At 41.6% G+C, this 21115-nt stretch overlaps 1 protein-coding gene across 5 annotated transcripts in view; it reads left to right on the forward strand.

The window, feature by feature from the left end:
• KIAA0586 (KIAA0586 ortholog) overlaps positions 1-20304 on the forward strand; it is an 86505-nt gene extending 66201 nt beyond the window's left edge. For 2 of the 5 annotated variants that reach the window (XM_072115774.1, XM_072115776.1), the window contains exons 31-32: positions 1784-1843; positions 19965-20304. In XM_072115774.1, coding sequence (XP_071971875.1) covers positions 1784-1843; positions 19965-20086 — 182 coding nt within the window. In that variant the 3' untranslated portion in view covers positions 20087-20304. The remainder of the gene's footprint in view (positions 1-1783; positions 1844-19964) is intronic. The other 3 variants (XM_072115775.1, XM_072115777.1, XM_072115778.1) reach the window with 3 other exon arrangements.
• The last annotated feature ends 811 nt before the right edge of the window (positions 20305-21115 follow it).

The raw sequence follows: 21115 nt of genomic DNA on the forward strand, positions 1-21115 counted from the left end.
TATATCTTGTGTAGGGCCTAGGGAGGAGCAGGACTCTAGGAATACAACTCAGAACCTGCGAATGCATAAGCTGTGACTGGAGTGTTCCTTTTAACCTTTTTTTTTTTTTAACTGGTTGGGTTATACCCATAAGGCGAGCTATGAAGGATGTATGAAGAGGGCTCACGGGGTCCCATTGCTTACACCCGTGGTCGGTGCTACCACCGATTGTGGGTGATAACACCTTTTTTGCTGCCGGCGGCATTTAAAAAAGACTGCCTGTGCGCTGCCACCTTTGTTCCCATCAGCGCACCCTTGATCGTCATCGGGGGCGGCGATTAGTTGTCAGAACCAAGGCTGTCTGGTTTCTGCAGTTTCGTTACAATGAGCCAGTGGCTCCTTGTATTGAATCCTATGTAAAAACGCCATATACTGCTATACAGTAGTATTGCAGTATATGGTAGGAATGATCAGGCCATCTAGGTTAGAGTACCCTAGAGGGTCTAAGAAATAGTTGGGAAAAAGCTAAAACTTTAAAACATGTAAAATATTAATAAAATATTTTAAATCTCAAATCACCCCCTTTTCCCTAAAATGGATATAAAACTAAATTAACGAAGGTATCGCCGTGTCCCAAAATGCCCGATCTATCAAAATATTGAACCGGTTACTACCTGCGGTGAACCCCATAATGTAAATTAGCGCCTAAATGTCCGAAACGCGACTTTTACACCATTTTACATAGCAAAAAAATGTAATAAAAAGCGCACAGTCCTCAAAATAGTAGCCATGAAAACGTCAGCTCATCTTGCTAATAATGACACCTCCACAGCTCCATACACCAAAGTATGAAAAAGTTATTAGCGTCGGAAGATGGCGAAATAATTTTTTTTCCGTACACATTGTTTTAATTTGTGAAAATATATTGAAACAATAAAATAAAACCTGTATAAATTTAATATAAATGTGATCGTACCAACCCAAAGAATAAAGTAGATGTATCATTTGGAGGGCATGATGAAAGTCTTAAAAACTGGGGCCACAAGAAAATGCGTTTTTTTTTCACCAATTTCGCCACATGAGGATTTTTTTTTCCAGTTTCCCTGTACATGGAATAATAAATAACATCACTGAGAAGTAAAATTTGTTACGCTGAGATCAAGCCCTCAAACAGCTCCGTACACGGAAAAATTAAAAAGTTATCGATTTTTGAAGGTGGGGAGCGAAAAATGAGCGCAAAAAAAAGGCTGCGTCCTTAAGGGGTTAAAGAAAACAGTATATTATTTGCAGATGTTTTTTTGGAGAATACCTTCACACAATTTCTGTGATGCGCAGAAAGTCAATCGGATTAGCCATCTGTCCTGATAGCGTCATTTTGGCTCTGGAGATGTCACCTTTCTGGTACAGCACTTAGGAGAATCCTGGCTTCTGCTGGAGGTGTTAAATCCTCCTCGCTGTCACGATCTGTCATAAAGCAGATAAACGCGGCTCATTCCAAATTGGGCTGCCGGCATGTGCAGATAGCTCCGGCTTTTGGATTAGAGAGCGTTCCCCTTGTATGGCACAGAAATAGAGGTGTTTGCCAGATGATTTCATCCTGATGTCCTGGAGGAATCTATACTGTGTGTCTGGTAGAAGTAACAACCTATTTATGGTGCATTCTGATTACATGCCGACCCATCTCCTTGTGCTGTATGTTTCATGACGCCTTATCATTTCTATTGGTAGTGTATCACTATTAAGTATTCTTAATTTTTCCAGAAAATTACACATTTAGTAAAAAGTATTTTTCTGGTGATTGCAGGAATACGGGAGGACTCGGACAGAACTCTAGTGGAGCCCAGTGTCTACCTCAAATACTCAGGTATGAAGATATACAATCTCCTTCTCATCTGAACAGCAACGCATTTAGGATCATTATCCAGATTCGGAGAACATCTGTGGCTCTTAATGGTACAAAGTCCTTCTTCAAAATCCCTTTTAGCTGAAACCAAGGTCACAAAGTAGAATGGCTCCAGGGAATTTGAAAGTCTTTAGCCTCATTAGACCATTATATTGATGGCATATACTTAGGTTAAGCCTTCAATATCGAATTGTAGTTTTGTCTGATTCCTAGACAAACCCCTTTCATCGGCTTAATGAAGAGGCTATGGCACAGCAGTGAGTGCAGGGTAACCTTCACTGTTTAGAAGTCTCAGTGCCATGCTATTAGTAGTGGCTTTAACTGATATTGCAGCCTACAGTCTATATTCATACACCAACCACTGAACCTAAATGTGGGGAAATCCTGCTAAATGCTAAAAATTAGTGAATACAACAAAACTCAATGTCATTTAATCACAAAATGGAGCTTAAATAGTTTCCTTTTATGATTCAAAAATTTTTATAGGCTTTCTAAAGTAGACCGTTATCTCCAAGATGGCTGCCACTGGAAACTACAACTACCATGATCCTTCAGTTCTCAGTAACCCCTACTCCCTCTTATGCTATTCTCCCAGTGATGATGTAACAGACCGTCCTGCTCTTTTACCATAGTAATTATGGATAACTGCCATCACTGTACATTATCTCACTGAGATGACGCCTCGCCACAACACCGGCCATACTGGGTGCACTGCAACCAAACCTAGTGATGATCACATGACCTGCCCATCTTCTGTCCTGTTTCTCCTCCAAAGGGACAAAGTCACAGGACTAATTGAAGAGTCAGTGGCATTTTAATTCTCCATTATAGTTTATGTCCTCAGCATTTTTCTACTAAGGGAGCAAAATTTTATATAATAACTAATTACATATTTTAATAACTTACATGAATTATGCTTATTCCCGGAATACCCCTTTAAGTATATCTTAAAAGGACCCTTCAAACTTTACCCATTGACCCATTGTTCTGCTCAGTGTGGTGTCTCAGAGGTTAAACCATCAATGATCATACAGTCTAGGAGCAGTCTTTAATTAAGAATCCTGGATAATCCCTTTAAATATATATATATCTAAGTATACTGGTGCAAGTCTCAATGTCTGCGATGGATGAGTGACTGGATACTTACACGAGCTCATGTAAATGCTGAATATCTTACCTTCTGGCAAGGCATGCCAACATATAATATAACTCCAACATATAATTGGCCGTTTACATTGGATCAGATCCTAATTGATGCCTAATGGCCCTTTAAAGGTTTAGTTTTGTGTGCTAGACGCTAAAGATTTCATTAGAAGCAGCGGTTTTTCCCAGAACACCGTTTCTTTCCCCGTAAGAGGTGTGGCAACGAGGAGATTAGGACTTAAGACGCATCTGAGGCTGCTGAGTGACATGTAAATTATCACGTTATTATGAGCATTGTACGAGAAGGATGGGGATCACTATAACTCATTATGTTTTAGGGATGAATTGCGAGCTTTTGATTTCTTCACTAGGATAATTCTTTTCTTTTTCACTTTTAAGCAGTTTCCTTATTGCATCCTGTGTTTGCCATTTCAATTCAAAATGCCCCGAGCAAGATTTTGCAGATAGCAGTACACTGTTTATTTCTCATTTATTTTTCCGTTTGATGTTTCTCTTTACAGTTGTGCTCTAGAAGTGAGGTACGTGGTCTAACACCCTTGACCTCTACTGTGGCCGACAACGATAGCCCATTCTCCATACAAGGGGGAGGATGGACATGGGTGGATTGTCCTCACAGACTTGATAACATGAGCCTTCATTTAAAGGGGTATTCCCATCTGGGCATTTACATTTAATTAAATTAATTTGCCTTATGTAAACATTTCTTCAATTGGATGTTAATTAAAAAAATGTTCCTGTGTGAAGATAATTTCCTATAAACATAGCCATGTTGTCCCTTAGAAACCAGGGGGAAGGTGGCATAGTCTCCGAAGTCAGATCCAACCTAACATACTTTTATTCTATGCCTAACTGACAGGATATAAGAGGTTTCCAAGGGATAATCGCTACTTAACCAGTAAATCAAAAGTAATTTGCTGTCCTTAGGCCACATTCACACAACCGCATGGACGACGTATCTAGCGGCCATACAAAAGTCCCCCATAAACGGCAATGGCCGCACAAAGCCATGTCCTATCTTACCCGTCTGAATGGCCCATACGCTGTGCATTTCTATGGAGAAGAGAGAAGTCGCCACTCCTCTCCATCACGCTAGATGTATGCCCACCCGGGTAGAGCCCTGCTGGCATACCTTAGTGTCTTCTTGTGGCCTCTACAGGGTAAGGCTGGATTCACACGAAGTTTCGTCTATAGAGAATCTTCACATTATTGGGGGGCGGTTCAATTAAAGGTTGCAGTATCCTATGTGCTCTTAAAGAGGACCTGTCACCCAATTTATCAGCACTAGGAGCTGCTTACTAAAGTAAGCAGCTCCTAGTGCTTGATCAAACGCCGCAGTGTTAGAGTGATAGCGTTAGAGGAAACCTCCGGTAACGCTATCAAACACTGCGGCGGGGTAGTATGTAATTGTCGGACAGCTCTCAAAGCTGTCCGACGTATTCATGAGGGGGCGGGGTTGGAGCGTGGCTAGGGGTGGTGACTGCTGCATGACGCGTGGCAGTCACTGCCGGCCTATGGAGCTAGCGGGGCGGTCCGGGAAGAGGCAGCGCCTCGGACCGCCCCCCTCATGAATACATCGGACAGCTTTGCAAGCTGTCCGATGATTACACTGTACCCCGCCGCAGTGTTTGATAGCGTTACCGGAGGTTTCCGGTAACGCTATCACTCTAACACTGCGGCGTTTGATCAAGCACTAGGAGCTGCTTACTTTAGTAAGCAGCTCCTAGTGCCGAAAATTTAGGTGACAGGTCCTCTTTAAGCTTACTGTGACAACTTGAAGTTAAAGGGGTTGGCCACTAATAAAAAACTTTCACAGGGTAATGTATAAGACCCTAATAGGTGATGTGACACTCTCCTACGCGACAGGACTCTGGATTCCCTGTGACGTCTTCCTGTGAGCGATGACACAGAAAAACCCTAAGTCCTGCTAGCAGGGGGTCATGTGACCAGCGGCAAATGGCACACTTTAACGAGCTGATTATAATAAAGATGATCCTATTGGGGTCTCATAATTGCCATTTTGTTATAAATGACCAGACTCATTTCAATGATGGCTCCACAATACCTGAGTCTGTAGCGCTGGTATCTCATTATTCCGCTTGGTTTAGGGTATAATTTCGTCAAGCACCTGTGTTCTTCATTACATTCCTGGCTCATTTCAGTTCTGTGTAATTCTGCCAATAGTAAGAGCGCTATGTTTATTCTCACTTGGCAAATGGTGATAAATCAGACATTCAGCCCTCGGCGCAGCGATCACTTTGTGATTCTAAAACATTGGTAGAGAATTCTGCAGGTGCGGGAATTGTCAAGCAGTGTGTTAGGTGATGTTCTGTACCAGCGTGGATAAGGGAGTTACACCTCCACAAATGCATAGTATTTGTCTATGGTGTGTGCCCTGAACCAGGCGCCTAATATATAGAAATCACAATACTTCTTTCAGCTCCACAAGATGTGAATCTTCGTACATGGAAGCCGCATGAAGATCAGTATCAATAACCTTGTGGAAAATCTGTACCAGTTTTAGAGGAGCAGTTTCAATCCAGACAATCCGTATCTCTACTAATTTAAAGGGCATTCTCATGCCTAGTATTTATAGCATACACACAAGATACGCCATGCCAGGCAACTCTCCATTCAGGTTTATGGGAGCACCAAAAACCGCTATTTGCTCAGCTATTTTTGGAGCTCCCATAGACTCGAATGAAGCGTGGCCGTGCATCTGTGGACAAGTCTTCCTTAAGCCCAGACAAGGAAAGTTCGTCAGTGAACCCGTTTTCTAGATGGGCGCCCAGAGGCGGTACCTCCATCTGTCATGTATTCTGACATATTCTGAGACGATGTGAAATTTTTATTAACCAGAATATATATGCATTACACAGCAGATTTTCCTAATATAAATCTGTGCACAATTTACATGTAGTGCAGGTTGCCTAATAAACCAGTTGCATCCGGTCAGGGACTTGCCTGTATATAAAAAAAATTGCAATAGTGTAGTTCACCCATTATTGATTTTGTTTTACAGAATTTTTTGGTTGGTCTGCAGAACAGAGCAGCCAAAGTTTTGTGCTGGTGGCTGTGCAAAATTACAGGGTAACCATCTTCAGCAAATGCTGTAGGATCTCTTTAGATAACGATAGTAACCTATCAGAGCAGATTTTTGGCGGGTCCGTTACTTTGGGTTAACAAAGTGAGTATAACAAGTGAAATATAGATTAAAATATAACCTTCAATATGGATTATATAAAAAAATTAAGTAATAAGTAATAATGAGTCAGACACAGTGACTCTATGGGATACAGAAAATACAAAATATATAAAAAATCCACCCAGAAGGTGATACACTAAAAAAGGTTCAGACATTCAACCCTATTCCTAAGCACAAAACTCAAGAAAAGGCTCAAATATGATTAATTGGCACTTTCAATGCGGCATTCGAAAATATCAGAAACATCATCTCCAAGCATTGGGATGTCTTAAAAATGGACCCGGACCTGTCACCCTACCTGTCTGATACCTCTAGCATCGCTTATAGACGTGGGTGTAACATCCAGGATTGGTTGGTACACAGCCATTACGCCAAACTCCTGTCCAATACATCTTGTTTAACTTGGGTGATCCAGGGCTTTTTCCGCTGTAGCGGATGCGTGGCTTGTCAACCCGACACCCAAGCTCCCCTATGAGATGGGTATAAGAGTCTGACACCTGCGACCTCTGACTATTACTACAGTGTTATTGCAAACCGACAGGAAGCAATAGTTTTAGTCCTTTCATTGATATTTCTCATTCTTTCTCATTTCTCGATCTAGAACATGGCCACAGAGTACAAGTGGTTCCAGGCCCATAGTTTTGTGTCGTCTTTATAATAACCCTTTAATTGTCACAGTGTCTAAAAATCGCTTTGAAATTTCTCCAACCAATTTGTTTGGGTGTAGCACTTACATTTCACCTCTATCTGACCTGGAATTTTTCTACAGCTAAAAAAAAAATTAGCTGCAGAAATCAGAATCTTCTGCAATCCCTTGAGAATGTAATATATTAAATATTTTAGAAGGTTAAAAATTCATGAATGAGGCGTGGAGGCAGCAGGAGAAAACTGTCCATTGTATTAGACATTTACAAATTCCCATGAAGGCAGTAGAAGCACTTTTGGAGGATTTAAATCTAGAAAATAGAAAAAACGAAGTTGAGAAAAGCAATGATAGGCTGGTGCGTAACGGATCCATCCCGTAATGATAGGCTGGTGGGTAACGGATCCATCCCGCAATGATAGGCTGGTGCGTTACGGATCCATCCCGTAATGATAGGCTGGTGCGTAACGGATCCATCCCGTAATGATAGGCTGGTGCGTAACGGATCCATCCCGCAATGATAGGCTGGTGCGTAACGGATCCATCCCGTAATGATAGGCTGGTGGGTAACGGATCCATCCCGCAATGATAGGCTGGTGCGTAACGGATCCATCCCGTAATGATAGGCTGGTGGGTAACGGATCCATCCCGCAATGATAGGCTGGTGCGTAACGGATCCATCCCGTAATGATAGGCTGGTGCGTAACGGATCCATCCCGTAATGATAGGCTGGTGCGTAACGGATCCATCCCGCAATGATAGGCTGGTGCGTAACGGATCCATCCCGTAATGATAGGCTGGTGCGTAACGGATCCATCCCGCAATGATAGGCTGGTGCGTAACGGATCCATCCCGTAATGATAGGCTGGTGCGTAACGGATCCATCCCGCAATGATAGGCTGGTGCGTAACGGATCCATCCCGTAATGATAGGCTGGTGCGTAACGGATCCATCCCGCAATGATAGGCTGGTGCGTAACGGATCCATCCCGTAATGATAGGCTGGTGCGTAACGGATCCATCCCGTAATGATAGGCTGGTGCGTAACGGATCCATCCTATAATGATAGGCTGGTGCGTAACGGATCCATCCCATAATAATGGCCTGCTGCGTAACTGACCCATCCCATAATGTTGCCTTGGTGTGTAACACATCCAATCCATATTGATGGCCTGGTGCATAACACATCCATCCCGTAATGATAGGCTGGTGCGTAACACATCCATCCCATAATGATGGCTTGGTGCGTAACAGATCCATCCTGTAATGATAGGCTGGTGCGTAACGGATCCATCCCATAATAATGGCCTGGTGCATAACAGATCCATCCCGTAATGATGGCCTGCTATGTAACGGATCCATTTGGTAATGGCAACCTAATAAGTAAAGGAAGCATAGCCAGTTATGTAATGGATCCATCCCATAATGATAGTCCTCAGTTATAACCAGATCACATCAAGTGAGGAATTAAGCCATTAAGGAACACCCATTATTACAAGCCCCTTTTCTGTTACATGTGAAATGGGTCCCTACTTGTCTAGCAATGTGTACTATATGGACCCATTGGCACTGTGTGGCCTCCTGATGGGGGATTACAACATGCAGTGGAGCATGACCATAATTTATATGGGTAAACCTCTGTAAATATGATACGTGGAGATAACTTGCATGAGGTCACAAGGTACAGGAGCGCTGTTTGTAGTTAATAGATATTGTAAAATAATATGAACAGTCACTTTATTGCAACCTATTGCCCAAAATAAGAAATCTGACTTGGCGTCCTCTACAGATGAATGTCTCCAGTTTGGTTGACAACACATTTGTACATCGCTGTTTGGCTCTGGCGGGACAGATCGGAACCAAGTATAATCGTTCTAATAGCTGTTGACATTTTTGTCTTCCTACTTCTTTGAGCTCATCAAAACCTTTCACTTTTCTCTGCCTTCTATAAACTTCCTACCAGATGGAGACAGCATCTTAATGGGAAACAAATAGTAAAAGTTTGCAGAAGTTTTCCCTGCATGTATACCTGGCCTGAATGTTTGCACAATTGAGAACTATGTTCTCTCTCTATGTTCTCTTGGTCCTACATGGCATGAATGTCGAGTGTAATGGGTTCACCTAGCTCAAAGTCAGCTGCTGAAACTAGTAATCTACGTTGTAGTCTGAGAATATTACTGTTGACAAGGCCTATTGAATCGCCCCAACACTTTCCATACACCCCCTCAGCATGTAGGAGATAATGTAGTCTGCAGAACATATTACCAGCTACATTTGGGAGAGTACAGCATGAATACTCTTTCAGCACCCCGACTTCAAACACTTGGCACCGACTAGTCAGAAATCCCACAGGACTTAGATATTCTTTATTCAAGAAACCTAGAAGCAGCTGTTGAAACAGTGACATCATAGGCTGGTGGCAGGACTCCACGGATTATTAGCAGATTCCCTTCCAAAACCATCAAACTGAATTGTGTGTTATGAGGGAAGAACACACGACAAGTGTAATGTTCAGTCATTATAGACTATAGAAGAGGGGGTGCACATCACCCCTCTGTGTCTTCACTTCTGTGGTTTATTAAAGCAGAACAGTGCGGAAGCATCTACCACTCCTCATATAACATTTTATACCTCCGTAAAAGCTTCTTCAAAAAAGTCCTATGAGTTCAGTAATATATGTTGTATAGCTGGCTGCTATTTCAGGGACTATCTGAGTTTTCATCCATAATGAAACAGTGATTTTTAGTTTTAATGTTCAGATCCCCCTCCCCATCTTGGTTGAGCTCTGTATTTGGCAAAATAACCAAACTTACACTGCGCACCACACATACAGTATAAGGCCGCATTCACACGACCGTACGGGGGACGTATGTACGACCGCAAGCTTGCGGCTGTATATACGTCTCCCATAGATGGCAATGGCCACAGGAAGCGATATGGTGCTGCACACGTTCACATGTCCTATCTTTCCCCGTGTTACAAACCATGTGCCGTGGATCTCTATGGAGAGGAGAGGGGTCGCGCCTCTTCCTCTCCGTGGCGCCGGACGTATGCCCGCCTGGCCGTAGCCGTGTGGGCATTAGTCAGTGTGAATGCGCCCTAAGTCGCAGTTGCTGACCCTGTATACAGAGTGTTTATGTTTTCAGACAGGTCGGGTATTTACTGTATTGTACAGCATACACTTTTCATTAACACCTGTGAGTGTTGCCGGCACCAACCATGGGTGTTAACCTTTCAAAATCACAGGCGTGGACTGTCCAATCTATCAGAATATTGAGTTACTGAAGTCCTAGAAAACGCCCAAATGTTTTTAAATTGACCTTATTTTGCCACCCATAAAAAAAGTTGTCCAAAGGCTGTACAGTTCCAAAATTGGGATCAATAAAAGCACTGGCTAGTTCCACAAAACATACACTCTGCAAAGCTCTGTATACTGTGAAGCATAAAAAAAGATTATGGCTGTGTGACTATAGGGATACCAACCATTGTGTGTTTGAAAAAAATTACATTTATTTACATGTATGTTTGATATGTTTTGTTACCTAAAAACATAAAGGGGGGGGGGGTGATTTGGACCACAAAGGGATAACTGTAAAAACAAAGGCCTTTAAGTCTGTCTGTGCAAGCGAATTGAAAAAACAAATCCATAACATGTTTATTCAACCAATACAAAGCTATATAACAAAATCACCTGCCCATGGGTGTACTTTAATCTATACAATAGGTTTGGATTAAGGCTCAGTGTGTGTGTGTGTGTATATATAATATATAACTACACGTCTTACAGTGACCACACACAATGCAATTATTGCAGCAGTATTGGACTGTAATCCAGAACGCGTGCCCCTAAAGTGACCCAAGCGCTCTCTAATGATCCCTTACTCTTGATATTAAGAGACACTTTGAAGATCCTAGTATGGTCATCCTCTCACTATGTGTTCCAGGCTTTGGCTGTGTGTGGGGTCATCTTTGAAGATGAAAGTGATGGAGATGCCTGGCATTAAAGCCTAAAGATGTCAGATAAAATAACTGATGTCCCAAGGCTGTTGGATTTGCATTCATCATCCATGTTCATGCACATTTACCTCAATGTATAAGCCGAGACCCCTAATTTTAAAAAATGGAAAACACTGTTGACTCTAGTATAAGCCGAGGGTGGGAAATGCATTGGTCACAGCCCCCTGTAGTATATAGCCAGCCTGCCCCCTGTAGTATATAGCCAGACAGCCCCCTGCCCCCTGTAGTATATAGCCAGACAGCCCCCTGCCCCCTGTAGTATATAGCCAGACAGCCCCCTGCCCCAGCGTATAGCCAGACAGCCCCCTGCCCCACTTTTTTTTATTTTTTCTTGACTCAAGTATAAGCTGAGTTAGGGGTTTTTAGCACATTTTTTTGTGCTGAAAGACTTGGCTTATACTCGAGTATATACTGAAGTTAATTTCCTAGAGAAAGTTGAACTGTATATATTGAGTTTAACCCCTTCCCGCCGCGGCCCTTTTTCGATTTTGCGTTTTCATTTTTCACTCCCCACATTCAAAAATCTGTAACTTTTTTATTTTTCCATGTACAGAGCTGTGTGATGGCTTATTTTCTCTGTAACAAATTACACTTCAAAATGGTGGTATTTAATATTCCATGCCGTGTACCGGGAAGCGGGAAAAAAATTCCAAATGCAGTGAAATTGGTAAAAAACCGCATTTGTGCCGTATTCTTGTGGGCTTGGATTTTACGGATTTCACTGTGCACCCCAAATGACATCTCTACTTTATTCTTTGGGTCGGTACGATTACGGGGATACCAAATTTGTATAGGTTTTTTAATGTTTTCATACATTTAAAAAAATAAAACCTCCTGTACAAAATTTTTTGGGGGGATTTTGCCATCTTCTGGCGCTAATAACTTTTTCATACTTTGGTGTACGGAGCTGTGGGTGGTGTCGTTTTTTGCGGATTTTGATGACTTTTACATTTTTAGGACTGTACAACCTTTTGATCACTTTTTATCGAATTTGTAATTTTTTTTAAATGGCAAAAAAGTGCCATTTTCGAATTTGGGCGCAATTTTCCGTTAAGGGGTTAAACGCAGTGAAAAACCGTTATCATATTTTGATAGATCGGGCATTTTCGGACGCGGCAATACCTGATGTGTTTATGATTTTTACTGTTTATTTATATTTATATCAATTCTAGGGAAAGGGGGGTGATTTGAATTTTTAGGTTTTTTTATTATAATTTTTTTATTTTAACTTTTTTTTTATTTTTACTATTTTTCAGACTCTCTAGGGTACTTTAACCCTAGGGTGTCTGTACGATCCTATCATATACTGCCATACTACAGTATGGCAGTATATGGGGATTTTACTACTCATACATTACAATGTGCTGACAGCACATTGTAATGAATGGGTTAACCCGCTCCCCGGCCGCGCCCGCACCGCCGTCTTTTTGAAGCCGCCGGCACCGATCAGCGGTAAAACACCCGCGATCGGTGCCGGCACTGATCGCGGGTGTTGCCGGTAAGCCTTTGCTGCAATATGCAGCAAAGACTTACCGGCTATGGAGAGGGCTCTTAAAACCCATCTCTTTAGGCAAGCCTATCACACTAACCACATGAAATTTCAACTCTTTCTATACAAATCCATCCTATGTCCTCTTCCTCCTGTCTGTTTTTTGGCCAAAACCAGATAGATCCCAAGCTTCTCTGACTGTAGTTTGTATATAAGATGGCGGCTGATGGCTGGTTCATGCAGCAGCAGCATCTCTATTTATTTATTACATTATTTTATTCTGTTCACTTAGAATGGCTTGAACATTATACCTTGTGTCACCCCGTGATCTTCATAGACTCTTGCGAGCAGGGCCCTCACTCCTATTTTCTGACTGTTTGTATTTAAGATTCTTCTTCTTCCATAGAGGTTTAGAAGTTATTTCCTTCTGCCCGTCCAGTGCACATGCATGCTTGGCTGGGGATTGGAAGAGAACTTGGCTAGACCTTCAATGTAAGGATGCATTCACACAAACATATGAGGGACATATAAATGGCCGCAAATATAGACAAGTGGTCCCCTACTTAAGGACATCTGATTTACAGATGACTCCTAGTTAAAGACGGACCCCTCTGCTCACTGTGACCTCTGTTGAAGCTCTCTGGATGCTTTACTATAGTCCCAGGCTGCAATGATCAGCTGTAAGTTGTCTGTAATGAATCTTTATTGATAATCCTTGTCCAATTACATAAAAAAAAAATGTAGAAACTCCAATTAAAAATAAAAATGTCTAGAAATACTATTATAAAATATACAGTTTCAACTTACATACAAATTCAACTTAAGAACAAACCTATGGACCCTATCTTGTAAGTAACCCGGGGACTGCCTATATGTCCCCCACCATGGCGCCTGGGCTCGCTTATTGTGCTTACCGGGCCGTGGCCACAAAAAAGATGGAACCTGCTCTATCTTTGGTTGTAAGAACGGCTGTGTGACTCTATTTTCTCTGGAGAGGGGAGGGGTGAGCAGCACTCATCCCTCTCCTCTTAGCACGCCTGATGTGTGCCAGTCTGGCTATGGCTGGGCGGGCATACCTCCATGTGAAAACAGTGTAGATTGCAGGAATCCATCAAAATCTTCATGCCCTCAATGTAAAGTCTGCTATAAACACACAACACCGCACCCCCCTCCACACAAAAAAACCTTGTGTTTATTGATTCTGTATGTTGATTGCTTGGACACAACAACATCCCATTGTTTGTTTACCCAGACCAAGTGAGGGTGCCAGTGGCTGCGGACAGGATCTGGGGCTGTTTGTGAATCTAATTGAATCAGTCAGGAGAGTTTTCACTTTGTCTAAACTGTACACAGTATAGATCTGTAGTGTGCAAGTCAAATACTAGCAGGGGTACGGCCGACAATTCCTGTCCTGTTATTTATTCATCTTTATTGGTCCCTTGCTGGGAGATTAATGGTATAACACAGGGGGATTATAGTCTATAGCGCCCAGATTACTTATACATCTAAATACAGCCCTGAAATAACATCTCCAATCCTTCTCTTTTCATTATAGAAATCAGTCCGGTGATAAATCAATGGGGTTTGGAATAATTATGCAGACTGATCATATAGGGCGGCTTATAATTTTATTCTATGTACATTTAAGTAAAAACTCCAGTGGACATGTACTAAGTGAGCAAATTTCCCTTTCCCGGCAACTCAGCACGCCTGTCACTAAATAGAGAAAAAATTCAGTATTATGGACCAGTTCACATTTCATAGCAAGAATCACAACCAGGTAATGAGACTACACGTCTTATCAACAGACCCTCTTTAATAGGTGTCCTCTACAGGGAAAGTGAAGAATTACTCAAAATCCATGAGCCGTCTGTGAAATTCACAAACATTTTCCAGGATGGGATAAGGAAAACATTCCCTCTTTTGCTACCATGTAAGACAGACCCTTTAACATCAAGCATGACTTTCAAGAAACCTAATGGCAAACCAGTATATCTAACCAGTATATATCTATATCTTTGCATCTCATCAGTAGAGTGTAGAGAACTGTTTTAGCCGAAATTCCAGGTCCTCCAGTGTAAGAAGCCGCCGCAGATCATGAATTCTCTATATGTGGAGGACTCACTGCGGAGTTACACTTTGTAAAACTTTTTTAGCAGTTCAGAAACTTTTAATAACAGACTCTAGAAGGTGAAGTTTAGTGAATGTTAACATGACCCGCAGCGCCATGAATCCAATCCGCTACCATTCGTGCTCCACCTGTGGTGCGCCAACCACCTGCCTGGCCCATTACACACTCCTCTCTTACTCCCAGAACAGAACTGCAGAAAGATTTTCTGAAATTACAGTCATTGTAATGCTAAATGTTCTACGTGACGCCAATAGCTATTTTCAGCAAATTAATCTTTCTGCCTCTGCTGAGAAAGTATAACCAAGTCATACTGGAGAGAAATACAGAAATTACATGGAGGAAAATGGACAAATTGCTGCGAGACTTTCAGGAGCCTTCAGGTCTGCAGGTATATTGTACAGGATGAGGAAGCTGAATTATATATAAAGACATCTGCCAGTATAATAATGTGTATTTGTAGTCCTGTGCCAAGCTCTCTGTACGTTGTATTTCTGGAAATGCTTCACTTTTTTCTGTAGTGGAAAATTCAAGTTTGCAGCATTACTTTGGAAAAAGATTTTGATGTGACATTCAAAATATAATTCTTGTGTGTGGCACACGACTAGGATCAGGCTGTGTATCATGGGCCATAACTTGGATGGATCATAGTTATGTATAAGATACATGGAGATCATGATTACACTTATGGCCAAGGAAGCAGGACCTGATTACATATGCCGCATATACTCAAGTATAAGCCGACCCAAATATAACCCAAGGTACTTAATTTTACAAAAAAAAAAAAATAAAAAAATCTATTGACTCGAGTATAAGCTTAGGGTGGAAAAAGCATTGGTCACAGCCCTTGCTTCAGTATATAGCCAGCCCATAGTATATTTGTAGTCTGCCCAAAGTATATAGCCCCCCCCCCCTTCCAGCACATAAAAAACATAAATTCACTGCTCCCTGCTGATATTGACTGTGCACTGCCAGTACATACAGACTTGCCGATGGAAGAAAGAAGAAGACCTGGTTGTCGGGGGAGGGGGGGGGGGGTTCTCGTCTGAAAGGTGAGTATTGACTTTGTTTTTTAATAGACTCGAGAATAAGCCGAGTTTGTTTTTGTTTTTTTTTTCCTAGCACATTTTTTTTTTCTGAAAAACTCTGCTTATGCTTGAGTATATACAGTAACCATGGTGCTCAGAGTTCTGTCTTCTGCATTGTGGTTGGTCCATGAAATCCAATTAATATATGTTCTGACCACAGCCGTGTGCTACTGATCTTATATAGATACATGTGCCATGGATACAGCTGAGAAATTGGGAGGGGGTTGGCATGTGAGTCTTATGGGGCTTTATTTGCAATCCAAGAGCCATAATTTTAGATTTCCATCCTACTAGCTGTATGAACTCGCTTTTTGTGGGATGTGTTTTGATTTTCAAAGACATAATTTTTAGATTACATATTAACTGCATATTCTGGGGAATTCTGGGGAGTTTTCTTTTCATTTTTGCAAGATGATTGCTTTGGTTTTGAGGACATAAAACATTGTGAAGGAGTTTCTTAAGGCAATTTTTGTCTTTGCAGGAGCTAAAAAAAAGAGTCTTGCTGTTATGATGTCTCCCATACACTGCACATGATGAGCAGCACAACCTACACATTAAATCCAGGGGCATGAATGCTGCAGGTCTACTTTCATGCTTTACAGTAGTAGCAACGTGGATAGAGTTTCGACGGACCATATCCACATGCAGAGGCCTAACTAGGGGCGACAGGGCCCCATAGCAGAGTTGTGAATCTGTATACATTTTTGTATATTCACACATTTACACACAATCAGCTGGTACAGTATATACATTTCCACACGTCTTCTCTCTCCCCCGACATTTCTTATCTGAGCTGCCGATTCATATACACAATGTGCACAGTTATATACATATTATGCTGTACAATACGTAGTAGTTCCACCCCTGTCCATAGGAATGACCTCCATACAACGTCCTTCCTGTTCTGTAGGGGACAGGTTTCAGTGGTGAGGTTACATTTTATTTTTGTTCTCTATTATAGAGGACTGTACAGAAGCTTATCTCTATGGCCTACACTGTACATAACGTATAAAAGCCATGTTTAATATCTTACACAGCCGCAGAAAAGTGAATCATGAAACGTGCCAGGCAGGTTATGAAATTCTGAGGCAGGACGTTTAGGACATGGTCTACCCTCTAATAAAGCCAGAGCATCTCTCCTTTCTTCCCTTATATGGAGGGGAAGATTTTCATGCGGTTAATGCTACATTGGATCCTTCATGTGGAGAAACACTTTTCCTTTCGCAAGAAAACAAAGCTTTCCGAGCGGCCATAAAGCGATGACTTTCTCCTTTTTATTGGACCCTCTGCGCTGCGCAGCGGCTGTAATTATAAACACAATGCAGGAAATCGGCCGCAGCTCCAAACCCTCTCATGTTACTTGGCAGAGTCCGAAGAATCCGTACATGGCTTCAGCACATGAGGGGGGAGTCTGTGACGAAGCTTCACCCCCCCCCCCCCCCCTTCCTAATTTTACTAACAATGCTGTGGGTGAGAACAGCTATAACAGACTAGGTCTGGCACTGGAGCCATGACTCTTGATCCTAGCCAGACACATAGGGAAGTAATGCTCTGCAAAGTGTCATTGCCACCTCTAATGCAAGTGGCTGGATGGTCAGGATAGAGAGGCCTGTATACTGGCAGCGCAATGGCCGTATATATATGTGTCTGAACTGTTATTCACCAATTGGGCTGTATGGAAATGCTTCATTCACAATAGATACATGGAGATGCCTGTGTATGGTAAATAATCTTTCCTAGCCATCTGCAATGTATTCCTCCTTATAATGTATGACTACAAGACAATTGGGCATCAAAGTCTCCATGTCACTACTGTGTGGCTCCATATATGGAACTGTTCCTCTACATGGCCACACCCTATTGACTAGAGGAACTGTAACACCCACTTGTACCTTTTTATGCTGTTGCATGTTTTTGTTCTTCCTCCTGTGTATCAACATCACCCCTGCAGCACAGAAAGGAGTCATAGGATGTTTACAGAAGGACTTGGGGGTAAGGGTGTGTTGCAGCCTGACTTATGACAGCTCAGGAACACCCATCTGACTCCATGCAGAGTGGGCAGGCTCATTTTATAATTCACAGGAGCCGCTGATTCATTTCAATGTCATAATGCAGACAATGCCGGCGGGGGGGGGAGGGGGGTTGGGGGGGGGGTAAATTGGGCCAGGGCCTCCTGTCCTAAAGGACCCCCTTGCATGTGGACTTATGTGGGCTGAGGATGTATTGCTCATTGTATTGTATATCTGTCTGTCTAACCTTTTTATTTATCTTTTTGTCTATCAATTTATCTATATATCTTTCTATTATGTACTATTTTATCTTAATTAATCTATCTTCTATATCTTATCTATTATATCTATCTATCATGTATATCTTCTATATTCTAGCTATCTATATATAATCTACTTTATATTTATGCATATATAGATCTATATAATCTTTCTTATTTATCTTTTATGATTAATATCCTATAGGAGTCTCCTTGTGTCTCATATTACAGATTTCCTTACCATACTACTGTTTGTAAACTACAAAGTATTATTATAGTGAAGGGCTAAAGGAGCCTCTTACTAAATGTAATGTATTTTGTGGCCCCACTGTGTCCAAAACCTGCCCTGCATGCAGAGAGACTCACTACAGTAAGTGAGGAAGGACCTTAAGTTTGGTGGGACTGGATATGGCTCTGGTCACTACAGATAAGTCTACCATCCATCAATAGCCCCAAGTAATTTTTTACTGCAGTTTTACCAAGCAATCCACTCTTTGGTTTCCACAAATCCATCTGTAATGCTATACTATCTGCCTCTGTATTAATTACATTGCAGAGCTTAGTATCATCTGCAAATTTTGAAACTCTATTGTGTAAACCCTCTGAGGTCTTTTTATAAAAATATTGATGAGAGGGTGCAATGGCTTCTGTATATTTAATAATGGCAGTGTTTGCAGCATAAAGCTGTTTTTGGGGGTCAGGGCAACCCTTAATCCTCTAGTCACAACAGAGCAATTACTCATAGATCCAGGTACCGTGACTGTGGTAACGTTCTTATATTTGTTATCCATGGCCTCCGTTCTTCTAAAATCAACTTTTAAAATTGTGACAATGAGTCAGAAGGGCTCAGGCAAGCTTTTTCTTTCACCACATTAACATTACACCAGTTTTGCCCTTAGTCTATCTCCTGAGATTACATCTAACAACTCTTACATCGATCAGAAACTGATTTCTGACACTCCAGATAATGATATCCCAACAAGAAGTAGGATTCTAAATCGATTGTACATCATGGAGGAACCTTACATTGAAGTGGTTGAGTCATTAGATTGATGTATTTTAATCCTGGAGATTAGCATATCTCTACATGTGGTACTGGGGTCTAATATCTCAAAGCCTCTGTCCTATTATTCCTTATCTTATCAGCTCTCACCTTCTTGTAACCTGTTCTCCAAGCCTTCTGTCAATCATTTGCTTTGGTTTCCTGATCAGACCTCATAGCCGGTGGGATTATTGACACACCTCAAGTGTTATCTTTATTGCTGCCTAGTATATCCCTTGTGTAACATTAGTGTAACAAACAGCCACCAAGGACACCACTCAATAGATCACCTCCTCCGCCGCAGGATGGCAAACATCAGGGTCCCCTTATAAATCTCTTGTTAAGATACAGTGGCTTAGTTTCTTATTTTAAACCCTTTTACCCAAACAGTAGACGGTCTCTGCACTCCCCCATCTAATATCGCCCTAATAGGAGATGTGGAGACAGGTTAAGACAAGTCTTTTTAAGAGAAACCAATCAGTTCCTTGGTCACATATATGCTAAACACTTGGCATAACTTTCTGGAGGAAATCTGTGGCCTAAATGGAGAGAAATCTTCATTTTCCTTTATATGCAAATTAGCATATTGGTGCACCATGGGTGTCATCACAAGGTCCAGTGCACTAGTACCTACCTAGGTACTATACTTGTCTTTCATTGGCTTATCTCAATGTGGTAATTTATATTTACATAACTTGTCCCATGAGATATATACGCAGCTCCTTGTTATGGTGCGTAGTATAAGAAGGTACAAGATATGATTCTTTGGGATCATGTTGATGTATCCTACGATGTCCTTCTTGAATAACTTCACTCGAAAATCAATCCTATCCATAACAACATGTCCAGGATCCACCGGTGAAAAACCTTGATGCCCTTTTATGAGTTACTAAAACATAACATTTCTTATGGAAGTATCTGTTGCCTTGGACTAACCCTGACCAAAACACCTACCACTCAACCAGAGAGCTGCATGTCTGGCTTCAGGCATGGGAATAAGTGGTTTCTCTGTAATGTTAACCATCCTGTTTCCTTCCCAAGCAGGAGGAGCACCTGAGCCTCCTAAGAAGATGTCTGTGACCGTCCCATCTATGACTGAAGATGATGAGGATGTAAAGTCTACCTATGCGGAGTCTGATTCTTCGGGTGCTGATACGTTCTGAAAAACAAGACCAAGCCAAACCATCCTTGCTTCATGTCTAATGACCAAACCAGGATCCGAAACCATGACCGTGGCACGGACGTAGTCTTGTATAGACCATTGGATAGTGTGGAAATGATTAGATCATTATGGTCATGTATGATGTGTAAATACCAACATGTTTTCTAACTCTGTAATATTGGTTGTAATTTATAGATTAAACATGATTATTTTTTCTTATGTGCATTTGTTTTATTACATCTCGCTGCATCCATATTTCAGAATTTTTTTTCTGTAGGAAACTAAGTTCTATAGCGGTGTGTGCAGGACTTTAGACTACCGGATTTGCCTTATAATAGCGGAGCCATGTTCTCTACTGCCCTGCATCCTAGAAGTTGTCATCCTTATATGACCAGGTACAGTCCCATCTGTAAGAATTGTGTTTCCCAGAGTCCAGATCATAGTAAGCTCTTTACAGACTCTGAACAAGGAAGGGATGCTGATAGCTTGAGATTAGCCGCTGTCTGATGCTATCTATGTCTGTAACGCACTGAATAGTTTGGTAATATTGCTTCCAATGGGATATGCTACACCTTTTCCCTTGCAGATTCCATATAAATCTGTAGAAAAATAAAAGAAGAAAAATGTTTGTGTGTATATATTTGGACACACCTTCTCATTCAAAGAGTTTTCTGTATTATCCTGACTATACAAGTTGTAGATTCACACTGAAGGCTTCAAAACTATGAATTAACACATGTGGAATTATTCATAGTGTGAAACAACTGAAAATATGTCTTATATTTTAGGTTTTTCGAAGTAGTCACCTTTTGCTTTGATTACTGCTTTGCACACTCTTGGCATTCTCTTGATGAGCTCCAAGAGGTAGTCACCTGAAATGGTCTTCCAACAGTCTTGAAGGAGTTCCCAGAGATGCTTAGCACTTGTTGGCCCTTTTGCCTTCAATCTGAGGTCCAACTCCCAAACCATCTCGATTGGGTTCAGGTTTGGTGACTGTGGAGACCAGGTCATCTGGTGTAGCACTCCATCA

This window comes from Engystomops pustulosus, chromosome 7 (assembly GCF_040894005.1).
Source record: "Engystomops pustulosus chromosome 7, aEngPut4.maternal, whole genome shotgun sequence".
Classification (NCBI taxonomy): domain Eukaryota; kingdom Metazoa; phylum Chordata; class Amphibia; order Anura; family Leptodactylidae; genus Engystomops; species Engystomops pustulosus.